Here is a 20,539-nt window from a genome sequence, read left to right as displayed (position 1 = left end):
ATTTATTAGAAAGAGTGAATGTAACTTAGCTATGTATTAAGTGGAGAATAATGGAAACCATATACAGTGGTCGTGGAACATACAATAATTTCTCTCCTCACTCATTTTGCATTTTGGTTCTTAATTAACTTGGTTTCTGAGTGTAGATGTTTTGAAATTTTACACAGGGAAAACAAGGGCAGATGGATGCCATGAAAAGTAGTGCATACCAATCTGATTTAGCTAATGTGCTAGATATTTCGTACCACGCAATCAACAAAATTTTCTTGCGAGGTTTTCTTATTCCTAACAATAAATCTTCTCTTACAATTCTAATACCATATCTCCCTCTGTATAAATATTGATAATAGCCACATCTATTTAAACGCCTACAACAATACTACCTATGGTTCTTTTTATAAGAAAAAGAACCGGAGGGAGTACTACTTTATCTCTTGTGTGGTTTAGTTTATTCATGTTCTCATGCTTGTGTAATAGATATTTTGCAAGTGTTTTGAGCGGTGGAGATGTACATGCCACAACCATGGGAATACTGGGCATGCTCTCAAGCTATTCATGGGATGCCAAGGTGGTGATAGCGTTAGCAGCAAACTTCAAGGAGTTTTGGCTGGTGGCTCAGCTTCATGCCACCAATCGTCTTGCTAAGTCTGTTGCAAAGTTGAAGCACATCCATGAAACACTGTAACAAGTGGATGATTTGGGACCAAAGTTTCAAACAATTCACAACCTTCTCAAGGCAATGTTGGATGTAACCAATAACGTTGTCCAATTCCATGAGCTTCCCTCTCAGTACATTGACCCTGAGGCACCGGAGATGTTGACTGCCTCCAATCTTATTCCCGGTGCTGTCTATTGGACCATTCGGAGTATTGTGTCCTGTGCATCGCATGTTTTGGGCATAACTGGCTTGGGTCAAGGGTATTGATGTCACTATAATCATCACAACTTTATCTTAGTAACTCCTGTTAATTTCTCTCTTTTTTTTATACCAAAAAACCTTTAATCAAACTCTTGATTGAACATGTCTGTTTTGTTATCATTATTATTAACTTTCCTGGCTTGATTTTAGATATTTGACATCAACAACAGAGACTTGGGAGCTTTGAGTTTGGCCCATAAACTTGATAACATAAATACTCACCTTCGTATGCAACTCACCCTTTGTCCTCAGTATTTAGGTAAGCCAATCTAATTACTCGATTGCTTCGTATATGCAAAATCATTGTCTGGCTTTTCATTCTATAAAATATCTATATTCTATTTTGCTTGGGAACATCATGTTATATATGATGCAGATGACAACAGAGAGAAGCATTTGAAACACTTCGGCTCCTTTTTGAGAGATCCCCCCAAGATAATTCAAAGGTTCTCAAAGCTATGTTTTGCAGCCAGGATGATTCGTTGCCACTGTTCGATGGTTCTTCCAAACAACGGCTTAACCCTGAAACCGTTCTCTCTTCCTCTTGCTCTCACTCTTAATCTTTAATGTAGACTTGGAGTGATATGAATGCAATCTACTGTATCAATTTGAATTGAATGTAGTGAATTCAAATGTTTGTTTGGATGAATGAATTGCAAAATTAATTGTTTAAAATTGAATTTGAAGTGATTTGTATTTAGATTTTTTTTATTCTAAAAGAAATAAAATTCAGAATAAATTTGTTTATCTAACACAAAAGTTACTTGATAATTGTTTAAGGTGAATGACCCAATAAGGGGAAAGCTGTCCTGTACAAACCTTCTAGGTATTTTTGTCTTCAGGTTAGCATTGAGGTGTTGAGGAGGAAAATTGTGCTACTCTATGTTGCCTTTTGGAAACAAGAATTATAATGACATAAAAAATGGTAGCATAGTCATTTCATTAAAAAATATTTCTACAAACTAATAATTACATACTAATATCATTGGGGGGAAGATTTAATGGCAGAGGAAACAGAGTTCCATATCTGAGCAAGAGGGGCAATAATATGAGGCACAACTGCACCAATACCTTTGAGGGCAGCTCCAGAGGCAAGCCCAATTGCAAAAGTCTCAACATAAGCAGGCTTGGAATCAAGCTTCATGTCAAGAACAGTGAGTCTATTGTTAATTGCATCAATCTTCCTAGAAGATTCAGTCAATAGCTTGTCGTGTTTACCTTTGCCAGAGGATATGACTCTAAACAGAGCCTTCTGAAGATCCTCAATGACCTTCAACGACGCATCTTGCGAGTCCATACCCTTAGATTCATAGTGTGATATCAGCTCCTTCGGCGTCGGAAGCTTCACTTTCCTCGACGGTTTAGGTCCAACTTTAGGTATCGTTACATTAGACGTTTCCATTTCTACAATTTTAATAGCCAAGCGTCAGTATTTATTACTTTACTTTAATCGTTCAAATTCTCATTTTCAGATTCTGAAATTTAAAAATTAGTTTCATTAGAACGTCATTGACACTGCTCTTAATCGTGGAAAATGAATATATAGTAATGAATTGAATGTACCAGAAGACAGGTAGCATAGGGTAGCTTAGAGAAGATTACACCACGCTGTTTAAAACCGGTTATTCGAGACGAATTAATTTATATATGCTTCGGAAACTAGAACAACCCCCATGGAATAATAAGGGAGAGTTCACCAAAAGAAGCAACGTTAATAAAAAAAAAATTGAACAAAAAGGAATGGCACAACGAGACCATGGAACAGACTACGAATGAAATATTGCGTAGCTGTTCAAGTCACAAAAGTGACAAAAGAGCTCAACATTGCAATTCGTACACGCTTACGTTGACACGTCCTTCTGCAATAGAAACTGACAAAGAACGCAACGCCTATCAAAAAGCGACAATTGCAGAAGAACTAGTTCAGGAAGAAATGAGAAACGAGTAAACCCTAGATAAGAGAACATACTTCAAAGTTCAAGCAGTGTTTGATGCAGAACTTCGGATGAATGTTGCCTTGGCCTCGCGGCGTTAGGGTTTATCCCTTAATCGAAGAAAACAGGGGGTCCTGCCTCTGCTTTTATAAAGAAAAAACAGAGCCAAACCTACGATCTAAACTGGTGGTAGCCAAATTGGGCTTAGGCCCCGTTGAGATAAAAAAAAAAAAAAAACTGGTAGCCGAATGGTTTTATTTAAATAAGAAAAAAAAATCATCTTATTTTCGGGCTCCAGGCTATTGTTATTTACACCTTCTTATTACGAAAGTACCTCATCTTATTTTCTTTTAATTTTTTAGTCAAAAATACCTTTTTATATAAAAACAATACAAAATCTCATTACCAATAAATTGTCCATTCATTAAAAAAAAAATATACACTCTGTTTTTCACCTGTCTTCAATCATTTTTAAACCCTGCTTTTTAAATCCCATCTTCATTATTCTTTAATCTATTTTTTTCATATGCTTTTCATTCTTTATCTACTGTATCCAATATAACAATACATTTCATTTATTTATAAAAATATATTTTTTCTTATGTTAGAGAGGTGAAAATCTACTTATTTTTTACTAAATCATTTTTTAACATTTGCATGTGAATGTGAATCAATCCAAAACCAAAATGTCTGAACGCGGGGGCAAAAGAGGAGAAGGGAAAGATAATCATACTTGTCCTTGCTGGAGAAGGAACACCCAAGAAGAACAATGTCGGCGAGAGGAACTGAGAAACGTTATTAAAAATAATTTAGTGATGCAAAGGAATTGAAAACAAAAAGGAACCATCCAAAGAAAAATGAGTTCATAAGATTAACCAAGACAAAATAACTATAAGAGATAGTGCTGGAGGAAGAAAGATGTCATTAGATGTCAAAGAGGTGGTTTAAATAGTTGTTTAGTACTTATTGTTAGTAAATATTTGTATTATAATTTAAAATTTATAAATATATATATATATATATTACTTATATTAGTTATATTTTATAAAATAAAATATTTATTGTACAGTTTGTTACATAAAATTATATTTTTTATATTTTTTAAGATTTTGTTTTAACATATCAAATGTAATTTGTTAAGTTTGTTTTGACATATGTAAGATGTTACTTTTGTTTTGATTAGTAAGTTTTGGGGATTCCAAAGGTCAAATTTTTGCTATTGCATAAGGGGTCTATTGTATATATATATATTATATATATCTTTTCTCCTAGAAAAAAAACACAACACAAGCATATCTTTTTTCTCCCATTTTCTCTTCCTTCTCTTGTAAAAAATTTTGAGAGCAAGAGCATTGGTGTTCAAAAGGTTCGAGGATCTTTTTCCTGCACACGATCGGAATCAACGGGTTGTGGTATCTTCTTGAAAGAGGAGCGCAATCAGATTTTCCTAGCAGGCTGTTTTCTCTATAAGGGTAGTGTTTACGTGTTTCAACTCAGACTAATTATTTCTTCCCCTAATTTATTTTTTTCCGTGCATTATTGATTCATGTGGTGTCAATTAAAATTATTTTGTTACTGTTATTTTGTCATTTAATTAGAGACTTTACATTTTTCTTCTTATTTATTTCTTTCATTTTATTTTATTTTCTAACACTTATAACATAAGATTGTTTTTGTTTTAATTCTTTTAATTTTGACTTAAAAAAAGGGTTAGTCCCTTTTATCAGCTGCCTTCAACATATCATGTTAGGCAAGTTAGTGGGTTGAAGCGTCGTCTAATATGTTCTATTATTTTTTCTTTTTTTAACTTAGGTATATTGACTCAGCAATTTCAACCTACCTTGTCACTCCTATATAATTTATTAATAGAAACAATATTAAATAAATTGTTTATATTTGTTTCATTGTGCATGAAACACATTTTTTAAATGGCAAAACTATTTTTTTTCTCAAAACTTAATTGATGAGGGGAAAAACTTTAAAGTGCATAAGATTGTTGTGACAAAGATAAATTACCTCATTATAGGCTCACAAAGTATCACCATGTCTATCTACGGTCCAATGTAATGGTTTGCTTATTGTAATGCCATTATTGATCCCAAGTTCGAGACATGACATTCCCTCTGCTCAACTAACCTACAGCAATAAAAGTATCACCGTTGAATAAGTGTGAGAAGTACTAATACACATTGCATGAAAAAAAAAAAGTATAAAAGATAGGATATGAAAATAATAAGTACCAGCACCAAGAAATAAGGTAAACAATGTCCGGCATATTCTATAAAAAATGAATTTTATCTTATCTATGGTCTTTAATCATTTTTTCTTTTAGATTTATGTTATTAATTAAGTGATAATATGTTAGTGAATATGGATGATTACTTATAATATTCTATCCATCCAAATCTTATCCATCACCATTGTAACACCCTCTATCCCTCCTAAATAACGAATAAAAGAAAATAAAATCATGTGAAATTTTGTTTTAAAACATGACTTTAGTGTTTGTAGAGAGATTTAGAAATTTTTAGGAAATTCAAATGCACAATATTTTAATTACCTTAATTTAAATTTCTTTTATTATATAAATATTTGTTTGAATGAGACAATTCAATTACTGATTTTGTTGTTTTGATAAAGTAATTTAATTTTAATAAAATTTAAATTTTCATTTTTAAATATTTATTTGAAAATTAGAACAACAACACACTCACCATCTTACACGCGAAACACAATAAAAACACTTTCTAATTCTGAATAACTACAAAAAAGTACAACACTGAAGCAAACAAATACAAAGATGTGAAATAAAACAAGAAGAACAGAACCTAGCGGTGGTGTGATAATTGACGAGTGTGGGTTGTGTGAGATCTTCTTGCGGAACTATTGACCCTACTTGTTGGGAAAGATGATAATTGACGAGTGTGGTTGTGTGAGATCTTCTTGGGAACTATTGACCCTACTTGTTAGGATGGGTGTTCACCCCAAAAGTGTTTCGGATGCAGAGAACCATCGAAGTCAATTGTGACTACTGGTTTCGCAAATTTCGTGCGCTCCTGGCCTCCCTGGCGAGAGAACGCGGATGGCACCAATGGAGATGAGGTTTGATGTTTAGAATTGAAGGAAGGAGAAAGCCATGTGTGTGCGCTGAAAGGAAGAGAACAATGTAAAAAAAACAAAGTTATCCCAACTCAAAGCAAGACCGTGGTGGCTCACTTGAAAACAAACACAGACAGGGAGTTATCATATCACATTAATATATAATAGTAGAGCATGTGAAACATATAGTAGACCATATTTGAGTGAAAAATCTAGTCGGGCGCCTAGGAGTACATGACTAGACATGCCTCACAATGGATAAGTCAAGTCACTCTCACTAAGTGAAGTCATGCTGTTTTGCGAGAATGCTCCAACCATGTGGGATCGGCACGAGCTTAAAGGAGCACTCAAACAGATGACCCCCAAGACCTACCCTCCGAAGAGTACGTTAAGGGCTCTCTCCTAGGTCAGGTCCAACAAAAAAAACATTTGAACACACAAACTCTACATATGTATTATGGAATGCACATAATTACTCAATTGTTTTCAAAATCTCAATTTTATATATATATATATATATATATATATATATATTTATTTAAAATATATTTTAACTCATTGCACCTTAACTGATTAACTCGTGGGGTTCCCACAATTCATCTTGAATTAACTTATTGGCCTTGAAAGGCCGTACAATTGTATGATTACATAATGTATGGCTCACAACTCAAAAAAAACATATAACATCTCAACAATCATGTAATTCACAATCCATTACCTACCTACCAAATGATTATCACTTACACACAATCTCAATCACAATTTCATAATAAAATAAGTTAACGCATCCCATCCATCCTACACATAATTCAATAGTAACATTTACTTGACACAACAAAAAAATATAGATTAAATTGAATTATATTAATTCAACAAAATAAATAAATAAAAACTTCTACAACAATTAATTTGAGATGTAGCAAAAATAATTATGAAGCAATAATTTTTAAAAAGTATTTAATTTATTACTATACATATATAACTGAAAAAAATAGAATAATAATTTCACAACAATATTTAATTTATTTATGCAAAACAATGAAATAATAATGTCACAACAGTATTTAATTTATTTATGCAAAACAATAAAATAATAATTTCACAACAATATTTAGTTTATTTATGCAAAGCAATAAAATAATAATTTCACAATAATATTTAATTTATAATATTAAACATATCAATTTACACAAAAAAAAAACAGCTTTCTTACATATGTATATGGTCGTTACAATATAATATTTTTCACTAAAAAAAACTTACTTAATATTAATTGTATTTGCAAAAAAAAATATCCGAACATAGAGAATTTGTACCCGGCGCTTCCAAATAAAAAAAGGACATGGTCATAAAATCTGTGATATAAATTAATGGTCACTCTATTAGGTAAGCAAGTATAATCAACCAAATGAAATCAATTAAATCCATTAATTAGTAAATTAAAAAGCTTTTATTAAAAAAAAAAAATCTCTACGAAGAGGAGTGTAAATCTTTTCCTCTTCTTTCTTTTCAAACATACTAAAATCAAGCCTAAACAGAGGAATTTCTTAATGTTCTCCTGTATGTATTAGAACTGTTGTACAAAAAAGTCTCAAACATCAAAAAGCCTGCACCAAGGGAATCAAGCTCTATTTGGATCAAATTTTTCATTTCAATGATAACAATCATGTAAATCACAAACATAAAACAACAAAAATCATATGTCTTAATATATAAAAAGAAATCAAGCAATAACAATTAACAGTTAAAAAAAATTGATATATACTAAAAAAATATCATATCAATATGCATTAAACAGGATCATAGAATTTCATGAATTAAAATTTTATATAAAAAAAAATAACCCAAAACACTCCAAAATTAATCCTCCAGAAATCTCTATACATGTTTCTTCTGACCTCCAAGCGTGAATAACTTATCCTTTACTCTCTAAAATTCTTGTATGTGAGAAAGAAGAAGAAAGGAACAGATTGTAAAAGTTATTCTAGGTTAAATTTTGGTTTATATAGTGAGAAATTATGAACTATTTAATTTTTACTTATTTATTTATTTATTAATTTTATTTATTTATAGGAGAGTTGAAAAGTTACGGCTGTTGCAACCATCTCTTTGTTTCCGTTCTCTATAAAAATTTTCACCTTCATATGATTCCGTTTATCTAAAATACACCATTTTGTTGCTAGTAAAATAATTTTCAGTCTCATATCATCCCGTTTATCAAACATTAGACCCCACATATTTGTTACTTAGTGCCCTGCATAAAACTCAGGAAGAAATCTTGATATTCAACGAATTACCTAAACACATTGCAGATTTGAGTTGCCAGTTGCTAATGGCAACTACTAAGTGGTGTGACATATTAGCACCATGGAATAGGATTAAATGATATTGTGATACAATCTCTAGTCAAAGGCAAATTCCATGCACAAAGTATGTGTTTCCTCTATACCTAAGCATCCTATTGTCTGCTCCAACACACCACATATGGCCCTGCAAGTCCAAATGCCCTTTCATTTCAGCCATTTCCCACACGAACTTGAAAATCCCAAGTGCCCGGTCCAACTGCTTCACGCCACGTCCAACCATCTTCTCACTATCTGAAGTCAAAATTCTTCCCATAAACAAGCAAAACTTGCCATCACTCCCGTTTGCATAAACCCCACCACACATGTCTACTTCAATATCCGCCACCCTTCCATAGAGGTAATACAGTAATAGAGTGAACAGGCAACAAGACGAGTGACCCAACATTTTAGACAGCTTCTTCTTCACTAGGCTTTCTTGATGCTGTGCTTCCTTATATCCAACATTGCTATCAACTAAAACATCCCTTATGTGCAAAAGCCCCTCCTTCATGATTTCAGCCTTAGCTACATTCATCTTTAACCTCCTTTCATTTCTGCAGCATTTAGTAAGATCATTGAGCATCACAAGAACATCTTCCCATCTCCGGGAATCAGAGGAATCAACTGTTTTAGAAGGCGAAAGCTTCATCCAAGAAGAAGACTCAGGCTCCGAAAAGACACCAATTTCAGTCAGAAACCTCAAGCAGCTATGAACAATTTGGCCACCCAACAAAGCATCGTTGTCTAAGCCCCGAGAAGCCAAACAATCCAAATCAACTGCAAAACCATTCAGAACTTCTTTAAGTGCGCCAGTCCATATGCGGTGCTGAGTAACCTGCGGGCACACCCTGAAACGAACCAATTTCCTTTGTTGAGCAGAAACACTGAGAAAGTTGCTCACTTTGGTCAATGAATCGACCACCATAGGCTTTCTTTCAGTTGCTGTACCAAAAGGGGTAAAAGATTCATCTTTTACATTTGTGAGGAAAGAGGCCAGAAAATGTTTCATTCTGTGCTGAACTAATGGAGACCCAACAAACTCACGAACAAGGGACTTGAAGGTGCACATTTCACGCTCAATGTCATCATCAAAAACGGTTGAATTGCTATTAATATCAACAAGCCTCCCATTAACTGCATCCACATTTGCTAGCGAATGGGTCAACTCTTTCACTTTGGGAAACTCATTCTGATACCACTGAAAGTTCAGAGCCTCTTTTGAAGAGTGATAAAACATGGAGTTTAGGTAAAATGCTGTAGACATGGGTCTAATAAAATGGTTTCCACCATAAAGTAGCTCCCAAAATTTACGACCCATTGTACCGAAACTAAGAGTCACCTTCCAAGAAGCAAGTAAAGGGAAAGCCCAATTACCGTAAGAAGAGGTACTTGTTTTCCTTCAGGCATTTTATCAAACACATTGCAGTGGCCCTGAAAAAAAGAAAAAGAAATGCTCCGTATGTAGGTACTCGGTCTCGTTAATGTAAGTATAATAAAATAGAACGAGTCAAAAGTAGAACGAGGTGAGGGAACAGTGAAAATAATCTTGATGACAGGAGTGTCAATTTATTGAAGTAAGAAGAGCGTTTGAAGTAATAGGCATGCAACTGACCCTGGACCACCACGTTAGCAAGCAAACGGTGAAGTTGTTCTGGACAGCCCATTTTATAATAAATTCAAAACATGCTAACCCAAAACATTTTAATTAAAATGAATTAATGGCTTAAATATATTTTTAGTATATTAGATTGGATTTAATGTTTATGCTTCACGATCAGTTTTGCATTATCGTCTAATTATAAATTACTTTGAATTACTTTTAAATAAATATTTTAAAAATCAATAAATTTATTATACATATAAGTTATGATTAGATGATTGTAATTGTAAAAAAAAATTTACATTGTGTTTATTTTCCAAAAATTAAAAATTTGTGTTTTTAATTTCTCAAATTAGTAAAATGTTTTAGTCTCTTGTGATAAAAAAATACCACAAATTATACATTTAAGTTGTCAAAAAATTAGTTAAGAGTGTATACCCTAATTTCGTCGTCCAGAGGTAATCATTTACAAACATTTTGTAAGTGCTTAAAAATTTAAAAATAACAAATAGTAAAATAAAATAAGTTTAAGCAGTAAGTTAAAAAATAAATATATTATAGAAATTTGTTTCTAGTGTTTCTTTCCCGTGATCTACATTAATAATATTCTTGAAAAAAAAAACCTTATAATGTAGAACACTAGAAAGCAGTATCATTTTTATTTTTTTTTTGAAAAAAAAGAATTTGGCTCGTCAGCATCCTTACCATTTGAGTTAACAAATTAAACAACGTTTCAACTCCAAAACATTAATACAATTATTATACTAGTGGTACGCTTAGCTTTAAAACTTCTAATTACCGGGGCTATAAAAAATCAATTAATTACCCTATAAACCATAACATCTTTTAAGGACAACGTTTAAGTTTTGACATGTCAACAAAGATTGATCAAATATAAAACATCCAAGATTAAAAAAAAACAAGGATGACAAACTACGGCAGAAGTAGACACGGTTGGTGACTCACTTTTGTATTGACAAAATTTTCAAACGAATAAATATCCTTGATGTCTTGGTTTTAAGGCCAAAATCAACTGTTTTAAAAAAATAACTATAATTTATGGTCGAGATTATCCCTATTAACCAATTCGTAGCTTAAGATGTTCTAAACATTTAACAACGGAGAGAAACTTAGGAAAATGATACAGGTATATAATTAAACACTCTAATTTAGGGCATATTAGTAACATTCCGGTCCCGAGATAGTGTATTTCTAAGTTCCCCGAAGTGTTTTGATTCCTATATAGTCACTCAAGCAGTTGAACATCTTGATTCCCCAGTTTGATGAATAAATATATTCAAAAGGGCGAATTGGACAAATGGGTTACCTACAGAGAAATGAAATCACTATCAGCCTAACAAAAATTACCTTAGGAAGGAGATAATGTAGCAGTCAGGGGAAGAAAGGTGAATGACAAGAGAAACAGCATGGAAAAAATACAAACTGCACCATGACAGACTCACACTAAGAAAGTTTTTGATGGATACACTTACCAACTGATACAGATCTTTATAGGAAACTTTCGATGTTAAGTTCAACAAAGGATCAGGGATCAGGAATGTCAAAGTTGTTTAATACCTGAAAGTATAACAAGCACAATTAATATATATGCGTCTTATAATCACAGGAAGAAAACAGTGCCAGGTTCGTGTGGAACAGATAATTTATTGCTAGTAAGAAACAACCACTCGACAAAAAATATGGAACACTAAATTTCCATTCTGCAAATCCCTATTTAGCAATCATTTTACGCATACAATAAATACCCCTATTACATATAGGTTTTGACTACAGCGAAATTATTAAAAGAACAGAGGAATTGCAAAATTATGTGCTAACAATTGCCCATATTAAAACAAGCAGACATAATTTCAGGAATCAAAAGTACCTCAGGATGAACAATGCCAAAAGTGCCAATATGCTTTCCTTTGTAAATGATTCTAGATTGTCTACCAGCAAGAAACTCAGGCTCCTTCAATAGGCAAATGAGTTCATACACAAATTATCAGAAGCAGAGCGAGTCTTCCTTGCAAAAAAAGGACAATATAAAATACAGAAAACTTCGATGCAGTGTTATACACTTACATCTGACCGCTCAATATAATAACCCGATTTATCACCAGGTGAAACAAAGGGGACCCCATTCTTTTCCATTACTCTGTCCACCAAGCCATGAATTATCTGCATATCATTGGATAAACATTAAAACAAATCATCGAATTATTTTTACCATGTATAGAAATAATAAGTTCTAACTGTGAAGAGTAGTGATATTTATTTTTTATATCAATTTTTGTTGCGAATAAAGCCAGTTTAAATTCTAATCTCTTCTAGAGCTCTGATCAATCATAATGATAGGGATACATCAAATCAAATACTGAACATTTAATAACTTAAATTCAAGGAGCAAAGAACCAAATGAAGTGCCATGAACTCATTATTTAGTGTACCTCAAATCCAGCATTAGCACCACAGTACAGAGCAGCAAGTTGGCGAAGATTTTTTGCACCAACATCTCTTTGTTCATCCAAAACTGCTATATCACCTACTTCAAAAATCTGAAACAATTTTATAATAGAAATGTATTCTTACAAACTAGCAACAAAGTAGTAGGAAAAAAAATTAGAAATGTATTAAATCAGAGAAAGAGTTAATTGAAGTTTGAATCTTTCTTTAGAAGAGACTAGGCATTTAAATATTTTTGTAATTGTATGAATTGCATATGTTAATTAATCATCAACTCATTTGAGGAGAAAAAATAGACTACCTTAGTTACCAATTGATCGCTGGACTAAGGCAACTTAGAGCCAATAAAAAAATTGTATTTGGCAGCAGACTTGCAAGGTAATATACTAATATCGTAATCTTTCTTCAACGCAGAAAGTTGACACTCCCATGATTTATGCATGAGTAAATACACACCAACAATTTATATAAAATGTGCCAAATAGACGCAAAATCAAAATAATTTTGGCAACAACATTGAATATCAAATGCGGGGTAAAAATTGTCAAGCAATACCAGTCAAATTCACATACTTTTTAACTCTCAAGTATTTTCATTTATAATATTCAAATTCATAGACTTGACATGTCCAATGGATCAAAAGTCCAAAAGGACTAAGCCTACACAGGAACTCCCACCATTGGGGTTGGGGAGGAACAGATGGAAGACTTTGAAGGTTGTAACTAGTCCAAGAGATATATTATCGGACGGGTGGATAACCTATTCATGGCAAACCACGTAATATAATGGGTTAATTTGTCCAATGCCATAGACACATCATGATTCATGTAATGTTGATAAATAACTGTTACAGAGCCACTATAACGCTATAACATGACGTTTTTTGACCCCTCTGCCATAGGCAATTTGGGAAGAGAGGCCCGCTAGAGTGGCACAATAGGCCACAATGAAATGTTTATATGGCGGAATTTCTGTGATATTCCTCCACCTGCCATAGATAACCTTGGATTCACGTTAACAAGGCATGCTCAATGCTATCTCTAATCATAGAATGATAACAATGTGAAAATTACATAATGATTTGGACAATAATTTTCAAAACAGATTCATAGAATGCAACATTAAAAGGATATAACTAAAATCAACGATAAAAAGATCAATCACCAAAAGGAAGAACTGAAAAGGATATAATTTACTATAACTAGGACTGAAATTCCATGTGGTTATTGAAAAGACTTGTGAGAAAAAGATCAATCACCCAAAGGAAGAACTGAAAAGGTACCTTTATGGGCTTTGGATGATCCTTGTTGTGAGCAACAATTTTCAAAATGCCAGGCATAAGACTAGTCCGCACAGCCTGAGTACATGTTAAATTTAAAAATTAAATTATATGAATTCAAGTAAAAAAATAAAGGGGAGAATATCACCATATCATTTTTATCCTAGTTAAAATTTTTAAAGAGCAGACAGCAGAAAAAATAAAGGTGAAACTTCAGTAAGCTGGGAATGCACAACTTCAGATTGCAATGAGAAAAAAAACCGTCTGATGTAATGAGAAAAGATGATAAGTAAGCTTTGTCAAATTGATTTCTAGATGGCAGCCTGGATGCATCACCACTCCTATCAGATGCATGCTGTGACATGCTATTATTTTTTATTTTATTTTTTAAATAGAATTTAGCATGATTAGTGTATCTAAGTATAATTTCCTTTTCCAGTTTACAGAAAATACGCATGCATAAAAACAACAGTACCAAGATCATGACAATAAATGAACCACTTCATGAACCAAAATAAATAAACATTAAGATAAATAAAAGCTATCAGAACTCAGAAGAATTACACAAATGAAACAGTAAAACTTGAAAGGATAACAAGAAAGAATAAAACCCTCTAACAAGAACTATGCAATAAAAAGAAAAGAAAAAGAAAGGCTCTTTAAGCCATGCAATTTTTTCATTGCAATTAAATAAAGTTTGTTATAAACCTTAACATTGTCATCGATAAAGGAAGATAAAGTGGGTGAACCTCAAAGTCTGAAGACGGTTTCCAATGATAACTGCTTTAGATTTATCATCTTTGCGGTTAAGCATGGCAAAGTTTTCCTTTTTAGAGCAGAGTATAAATGTCAAGACCTCTGTGAAACCAATTAAAGCAACCTGAAAACAAGTTAGGAATAAAAGGATTCAGAATGATCAAAGATAACACAATGATAGACACATTTCAAGAAAAATTAAAGCATGAAATATTAACTAGCTTCAATCACAGGAGTAATGTGTTCTGTTATTTTGATTTATACCTCTTTTCTGATAAGATCACTGAGCTCATTCAGAGGAAGTAGAGTCAAGGAAGCAGCCAACCTCTTTGAGCCCTTATTATCTACTACTACTTTATCCTTAATAGCATTGAATCCATAAGCAATTGCCACATCCTATAGATAAAAGAAAACAAGAATAAAAAAGGCATGCCTTGTCAGTGAAACATACACACAATGGCACAATAGATCCAATTCAAGAATGACAAAGCCTGTCACTATCAATACCTCCATAACATCACATGGGTGAAGAACATCACTTCTAGAAGAAGGTACAGATACCACAATGTTACACTGCTTATTATGAGATGCACACTGCTTGGCATGCAATTGCATCCGATTTAAGTACTTAGTGACCTGAAGGAAGGTGGGAAGATTATCAAACGATAATTACAAGTTAAAAATATTTGTTTCACTTGCTGTTAAAAACCTGAGAGCATTGAATCTTGTGCTAGAGACAAGCAACTGCAATATAAAGACAACTAACTAGATACAAATTAAGGAAATTTCACATGAACAAACGAATTAATCAACCACAGAAGTAAAATGGCTGTATAAAAGAAAGCAGTCACCTGGTAAATGTATATAAAAAAAAACTTGGTTGTTTAAATACATACAGAAATTAAATCCTTAAGACAATATGGGTAAATTTACAATCACAATTAACATTTGGAAAGAACAGGGACAGAAAGCTGTAAAAATTGCATTTTTTATTTTAACATGAATGTCTCAGATGTCAGATATTAAATATGTTAATAGTAAGCTTAAATGAGTTATCAATAGTCAATTTGCAAGTGCAGGAACACGCCACTCATATGAAGCAGCAAAATAATTACCTCTTCCACCTCCAATGATACCCCAATCAATCCATTAATGTAAGATAGAGAAACTTCCATATTGTAGACAGATAAATCAGGGTATATGTTTGACTTGCCATCAGAAGAAATCACTTCAACTGGTTCAATGACAAAATTGATGTATGGAACCTTCAACCTGAATCAGGAATTGAATAGCTCTTACAAGAACTCAAAATAGAAGAGAATACACTGATATAAAAATTAAAGGAGAAAGAAAGGAATGAGATTATTTGTTCTGCCACAATGATGTTGTTTTGTCAGCAACGAGATAATGAAATGTGCATAAATTGAAGAATATCATAGTAAAATACACAAAAAATTAGGTGATGTTTTTTTTTATATATATATAAAAATAAAACAAAGATGATTTTTGTGGTCTTCTTCTTTTTCATTGGTTTCACTAGTGAAGCAATTGACATGATACTAACGGCCAATGGGACAATTCAGACAATTCAGCCACAAGACTCCAAATGATTAGAAAACTTTTTCATGATTTCGTAACTATATTTTACTTGGATGAAGCAATCGACACGATACTAACAGCCAATGGGAGAATTCAGCCACAAGCCTCCAAAATATTAGAATATTAGGAAACTTTCTCATGATTTCGTAACTATATTTTACTTGGATGAGAGGATCACCTTTATTCTGAGGTTAAGCACACATGGTATCTTCAAATTGATTACTATCTTCCTACACTGGTTTTACTAAAACAATAATTCTTGATTACATTTATTTACTTTAGTCTACGGTTCGAGTCCGGATAATTCTAATATTGAGACTACTAATATTTACATTTCCTTGTAGAATAGATCTCATTACTAATACTATACTAATACTAAATAAGAATAGAACAAAAACAATCTTTAAATTTTTATCGAAACATATTAATATTCCATAGAATAATACTGATAGTATATTCAGATACTTGTCTAAAAAAATTTATACTTTATAATTTATACTTAACAATTAATACTAATCCGGTATATTTTTTACATTCAGAGGAGCAATACGTTTCTTCTTTCCCCGAATATGATATTTTTTGGGCATTTCTAATAATATCAAGTTTTATTTCTATTTTGACATTTCTCATTTCTGGAATTTTAGCTCCGATTAGCCAGGGACTAGAGAAATTTCTGCGTTTTTTTTTTCCTTAAAAAAAGTTAACTGCATTTTTTGTAATTATTTATTATGCTCTTCCCTTTCTTTCCTATAAGTCATCTTTAATCAAATTACATTTATTAAGAAAATTGATCAAATTAGTCAATAATCTTAAATTTAGAAAAGTAATCTTACTTTTTAAAATTCCCCTAATCATAAGAGTAACATTTTTTTAATTGTAATACTATTAATATAGCCAACACTGTTGGAAGGACATTAGTTAAAAAATAAATAAAAAAATGAAAAGCAATCACAAATCAATTAGGAGTTATGAGACTAAGAGAGGGTTTTAATTTTTACATAATGATAAAATTTATGAACTAAAATTGTTCAATTAAAAAAATATAAAAAAAAGTAAAGAATCCAAAAATTTCATTTAATCATGCTTGTATTATTTACTAATATTGAATAGAAGAAACATAAACTTATGAATTGACTCGATCAATTTATGAAGGCTCCTCCCCAGTCCCAATTGCAACTTGAGACAGATGCATGTTACTGAAAATAATGGGCCGGGCTTCCCATGGGATTTGGGCCACAGAGCCCAAGAAAACTGCGGATCATGACATCACACTCTCGTTCCATCTTAGTACTCAGGAGAGGGGAAAACAGAGATTTTGATTACAAGGGGAAAAGAAAAGAGATTCTGAGACTGAAAGTAAATCGAAGCAGAGAAGAAGAAAGAAAGAAAGATGGTGAAAGTGGCGACGTACTTCGCGATGACGCTAGGAGCCTTCGTGTTCTGGCAGTCCATGGACAAGCTCCATGTCTGGATCGCTCTCCGTCAAGACGAAAAGGTTTATTCCTTTCTCTCATTTTCACTCTCCTCCAATGAAAAAACCCTAGATATCTTCTAACATATGATTATTATAATTTCCTACCTAACTCAATTTAACTGTATTTTAGAATTCCATTTCGTAGATACATTATTTTGAACCTTTCAGCAATGGTTCGTGTTATTTGATCTATCTGTGCTGTATGCCTGTATCTCTAAGTACGAATGCTATTTGTTCTGTACTTTTTTTACCCTCTTTCTGTATGGTAATCTGTCTCAGAAAGAGAGGTTGGAGAAGGAAGCGGAGATCAGAAGGGTTAGAGAAGAATTATTGCAGCAGCAGGCCAGTCAGAAGGATTCTCTTTCTTGAATTTGAATTATGTTGTAATTTTGCCTTGTGCTTTGTAATTTTCCTTGTTTTTGTTTTTCCAATGCAATGTTCTTGTGCTCGAATAAATTCTGGTACTCCCGAGCACTTCAAATTTAATTGCGTGGATTTCTATTTGTTCCTTTACACATGCACTTGTTTCATAAACTGCTATGTGTCAGTAATTCTTGGAACACTTCACTCTGCTTATGATTTATGAACCAGATTTTAAGCGTTTAGATGAATTGTTGCAGTCATACTTGAACCTTTTATTCTTCATTGAAAGTGTGAGATTTGGAATTCAACCATCGGATCATGTGTTGAAGTGACTGGAGTAAAAGTCTCCAATCTCTAGTTTGTTGATCTGACTGTGGTGCATAACTCATTTGCTGCTGTTGTTTCTCCTGAATAATGAATATAGTCTTACTTGCTCTACAATTCCCTCATTGTTTGTGGTTTATTCAGATATACAAGTATAACTGGACAAATTGGCCTGTTTAAAAGTAAATTGTAGAGTGGAGAATCAGTATCAAACAATTGTCTGCGGCCTTTCTTCAACCTCTTTCTCATACTTGTCCTACAGGATTTTGAGGTTAAATTGAGCCATCTAGGAATTATGAAGAAGTGGCAATACTAACTGGAATAAGCAAGTGTCAAAATGATGTTATACATGTTTAACTCTTGCTAAGGTGTTGACTTAATAGCAATCGTAGGCAAGTGGTTCGAATACAAGTAGATTTTCTTGTTAGCTTTTGCAGTCTATAATAGAAGATTTAAACAGAATAGTGAATAGTGGGGTGCCACTATTGTGCTATGGCTGCGCATTGTAGCTGCCAGACACTACAGGGAACTCCCAGCTTTGGGTGGATAGTGGCTGAATTGCAGTAGACAGCACAGCTGTACCAATAAGTGGCAAAAATATGATTGTTCCACCTTCTCTTCGGATCCATAATCCACTTTTAGGGTTACTTTTATGATTTCACATTCTCTTCTTCAGAACCCTGTTAGTTTTATGTTGACTTTTGACTAAACCCAGTTGCTCATCTTCATCAATCTTCGACCATCGTATTTTCTGGCCAAGGTCAGCTCTTCAGTTTGCATTCTCTTCTCTGTTCTAGCCTGCCTCTTTTTACACAATTTGCAGGCTATTCTGTCATTCCTATGCCCTGTTCAGAGAACCTTGTGATATGAGTAATTGTCCCAAGCATTTGTCTCTAGTACTTTTTACAGAAGTGTGCATGGTAAAAGTTGATGACTCTTGCTACTGCTTAGTTATTAGTTACGCATTAAATTTATGATCATTGTGTGTTTAGGCTACGGACTAATGATGGGTATGTCTTTAATTTTGAGTTTTTTTTTTTATAATGAGTATTTATGTGTGAACTGTGTAGCATAATTGTTTGCATTCTATCTATTACAAAAAAACACTGGAGTAGTACTTTCTAAATTCAGGTTTTGTTAAATAATATTTGAAATTCAATCCAACACCTGTATTGTTATGTACGCTACATGTTACAATTTAATTGGACTGAATTGTTACTTGTACATAAGAACTTCTAGAATAGAGACACCAACTTCCTCTCTGGTATATGTAGTCATGAGCTAATTGAGTTGTCTGCTTTTCTGTTGATGGTTAATGTTATGATAAGGAAATACATTTAAATCATGTATGCAGTAAGTATTTTTATTTGTAGATTTTACCTATTGGATGGAATCATGTGTTTATTATGGATATTCCTAGTTTCTGTGGTACAAGTAAAAATAAGACGATAGGTTGATTTCTATGGACAGGTTCTATTAGCATTTTGCCATAGAATATTTCACTCTTTCCCTTTACTAGCTATCAGTGATAGAGGCGATACTCCTCTCTCGTTTTCTAGTGTATGGCAACTACCTAGTGCAAAGGTGTAATACAATGGATGTCTGATGTCTATAATGCACGTGTATTTTAGTGCTGAGAATGTTTACTCTTTCGCTGCACAAGTGAAATTTTTTGTGGTGGTGATAGTGTGATACTCCAACACTTATTTGTTTCCTTGTATATTGCAATTGCCTATTGACAGTGTGATATTCTTAACAGTTGTTTACCATTTCGCTGCACAAGTGAAATATTTTATTGTGGTGGTGATAGTGTGATACCCTGTCGCTGCATTAGGTCTATTTCACACATAGGACATATACAATACTCTGGTTGTAATTATTAGTGCTTCCCTTGCTAGTTACTTAAAGTCTTAAATTGTAGTAATCAATCAGGAGAATAATGGTTAATTCGCGCGGACTTGATTCATGCTGTGCGATACCGTGCAAATCCAGACATACATGAGACTATTGAAGTTTTACCCAATTAGATAGGGATAGAAAGAAAAGAAGATTGAGTGGGCATTTTCGTTTTTGGGAAAAGTACTGAATGCTCCCTGGGCCTAATGTGTTGTTGGGTTACCCAGTTATCTCATTAAATGCATGTTTGAATATGTATTTGTAAAATTTATTTTGAATGAGCACGATTTGTTAGACTTGATTTTGAATCAAAGTTGTATTAATAAATAATTTTGATATACAATCTATTTTGAATTTTATAATTGAAATTGATTGAGTGTGTAATTACCGAAATAAGTTGAGTCTTGTTAAAAGTATACATGAAACAAATAATACGACTAAAGTTGTACATAAAATAAATAATGACTCAAATTTGTGTTGAAGCA

The 20,539-nt window shown here is 32.8% G+C and overlaps 3 protein-coding genes, 1 long non-coding RNA gene, 1 other non-coding gene and 1 pseudogene across 12 annotated transcripts; 1 reads left to right on the top strand and 5 right to left on the bottom strand.

Annotated features, from left to right (window-relative positions):
- Positions 1–1,824: 1,824 nt before the first annotated feature.
- On the bottom strand, positions 1,825–2,992 carry LOC114413064. Of its 8 annotated transcripts, none has more exons than XM_028377229.1 (3): positions 2,889–2,981; positions 2,757–2,790; positions 1,825–2,323 (listed from the first exon to the last, which is right to left on the bottom strand). In XM_028377229.1, exon 3 carries the CDS (start codon positions 2,319–2,321, stop codon positions 1,902–1,904), a length of 420 nt encoding a protein of 139 aa, XP_028233030.1. In that variant the 5' UTR covers positions 2,322–2,323; positions 2,757–2,790; positions 2,889–2,981; the 3' UTR covers positions 1,825–1,901. The 8 variants fall into 8 exon arrangements, with proteins under 8 accessions (XP_028233030.1, XP_028233026.1, XP_028233031.1 ...); XM_028377225.1 differs by having other exon boundaries at positions 2,483–2,790; positions 2,889–2,980; XM_028377230.1 differs by having other exon boundaries at positions 2,765–2,790; positions 2,889–2,980.
- On the bottom strand, positions 2,475–2,629 carry LOC114413902. Its single transcript, XR_003667043.1, has one exon. It is a non-coding gene; the product is annotated as a small nucleolar RNA snoR137 (small nucleolar RNA).
- Positions 2,993–8,217: 5,225 nt separating the features above from the next.
- LOC114413063 lies at positions 8,218–9,919 on the bottom strand. The gene has a single exon (XM_028377223.1). The coding sequence runs from the start codon at positions 9,613–9,615 to the stop codon at positions 8,359–8,361; it is 1,257 nt and encodes a 418-aa protein (XP_028233024.1). The 5' UTR covers positions 9,616–9,919; the 3' UTR covers positions 8,218–8,358.
- Positions 9,920–10,837: 918 nt separating this feature from the next.
- Positions 10,838–11,398, bottom strand: LOC114413061. The gene is made up of 2 exons (XR_003666863.1): positions 11,361–11,398; positions 10,838–11,224 (listed from the first exon to the last, which is right to left on the bottom strand). It is a non-coding gene; the product is annotated as an uncharacterized LOC114413061 (long non-coding RNA).
- Positions 11,393–17,280, bottom strand: LOC114411372 (annotated as a pseudogene).
- Positions 17,281–17,291: 11 nt separating this feature from the next.
- On the top strand, positions 17,292–18,082 carry LOC114413060. Its single transcript, XM_028377222.1, has 2 exons — positions 17,292–17,492; positions 17,751–18,082. The coding sequence occupies exons 1-2, from the start codon at positions 17,388–17,390 to the stop codon at positions 17,838–17,840; spliced, it is 195 nt and encodes a 64-aa protein (XP_028233023.1). The 5' UTR covers positions 17,292–17,387; the 3' UTR covers positions 17,841–18,082.
- The last annotated feature ends 2,457 nt before the right edge of the window (positions 18,083–20,539 follow it).

Source organism: Glycine soja, chromosome 5 (assembly GCF_004193775.1).
Source record: "Glycine soja cultivar W05 chromosome 5, ASM419377v2, whole genome shotgun sequence".
Taxonomy (NCBI): domain Eukaryota; kingdom Viridiplantae; phylum Streptophyta; class Magnoliopsida; order Fabales; family Fabaceae; genus Glycine; species Glycine soja.
The sequence above is the reverse complement of the archived record's forward strand: the minus strand, read 5'-3'. Positions and strand labels throughout refer to the sequence as shown.

Bases quoted from the DNA above. Each gene is read 5' to 3' on its own strand.
- LOC114413064 (XM_028377224.1), bottom strand. From the start codon at position 2,321: ATGGAAACGTCTAATGTAACGATACCTAAAGTTGGACCTAAACCGTCG.
- LOC114413063 (XM_028377223.1), bottom strand. From the start codon at position 9,615: ATGGGTCGTAAATTTTGGGAGCTACTTTATGGTGGAAACCATTTTATT.
- LOC114413060 (XM_028377222.1), top strand. From the start codon at position 17,388: ATGGTGAAAGTGGCGACGTACTTCGCGATGACGCTAGGAGCCTTCGTG. The intron at 17,493-17,750 runs GTTTATTCCTTT...AATCTGTCTCAG, and splicing joins CTCTCCGTCAAGACGAAAAG to AAAGAGAGGTTGGAGAAGGA.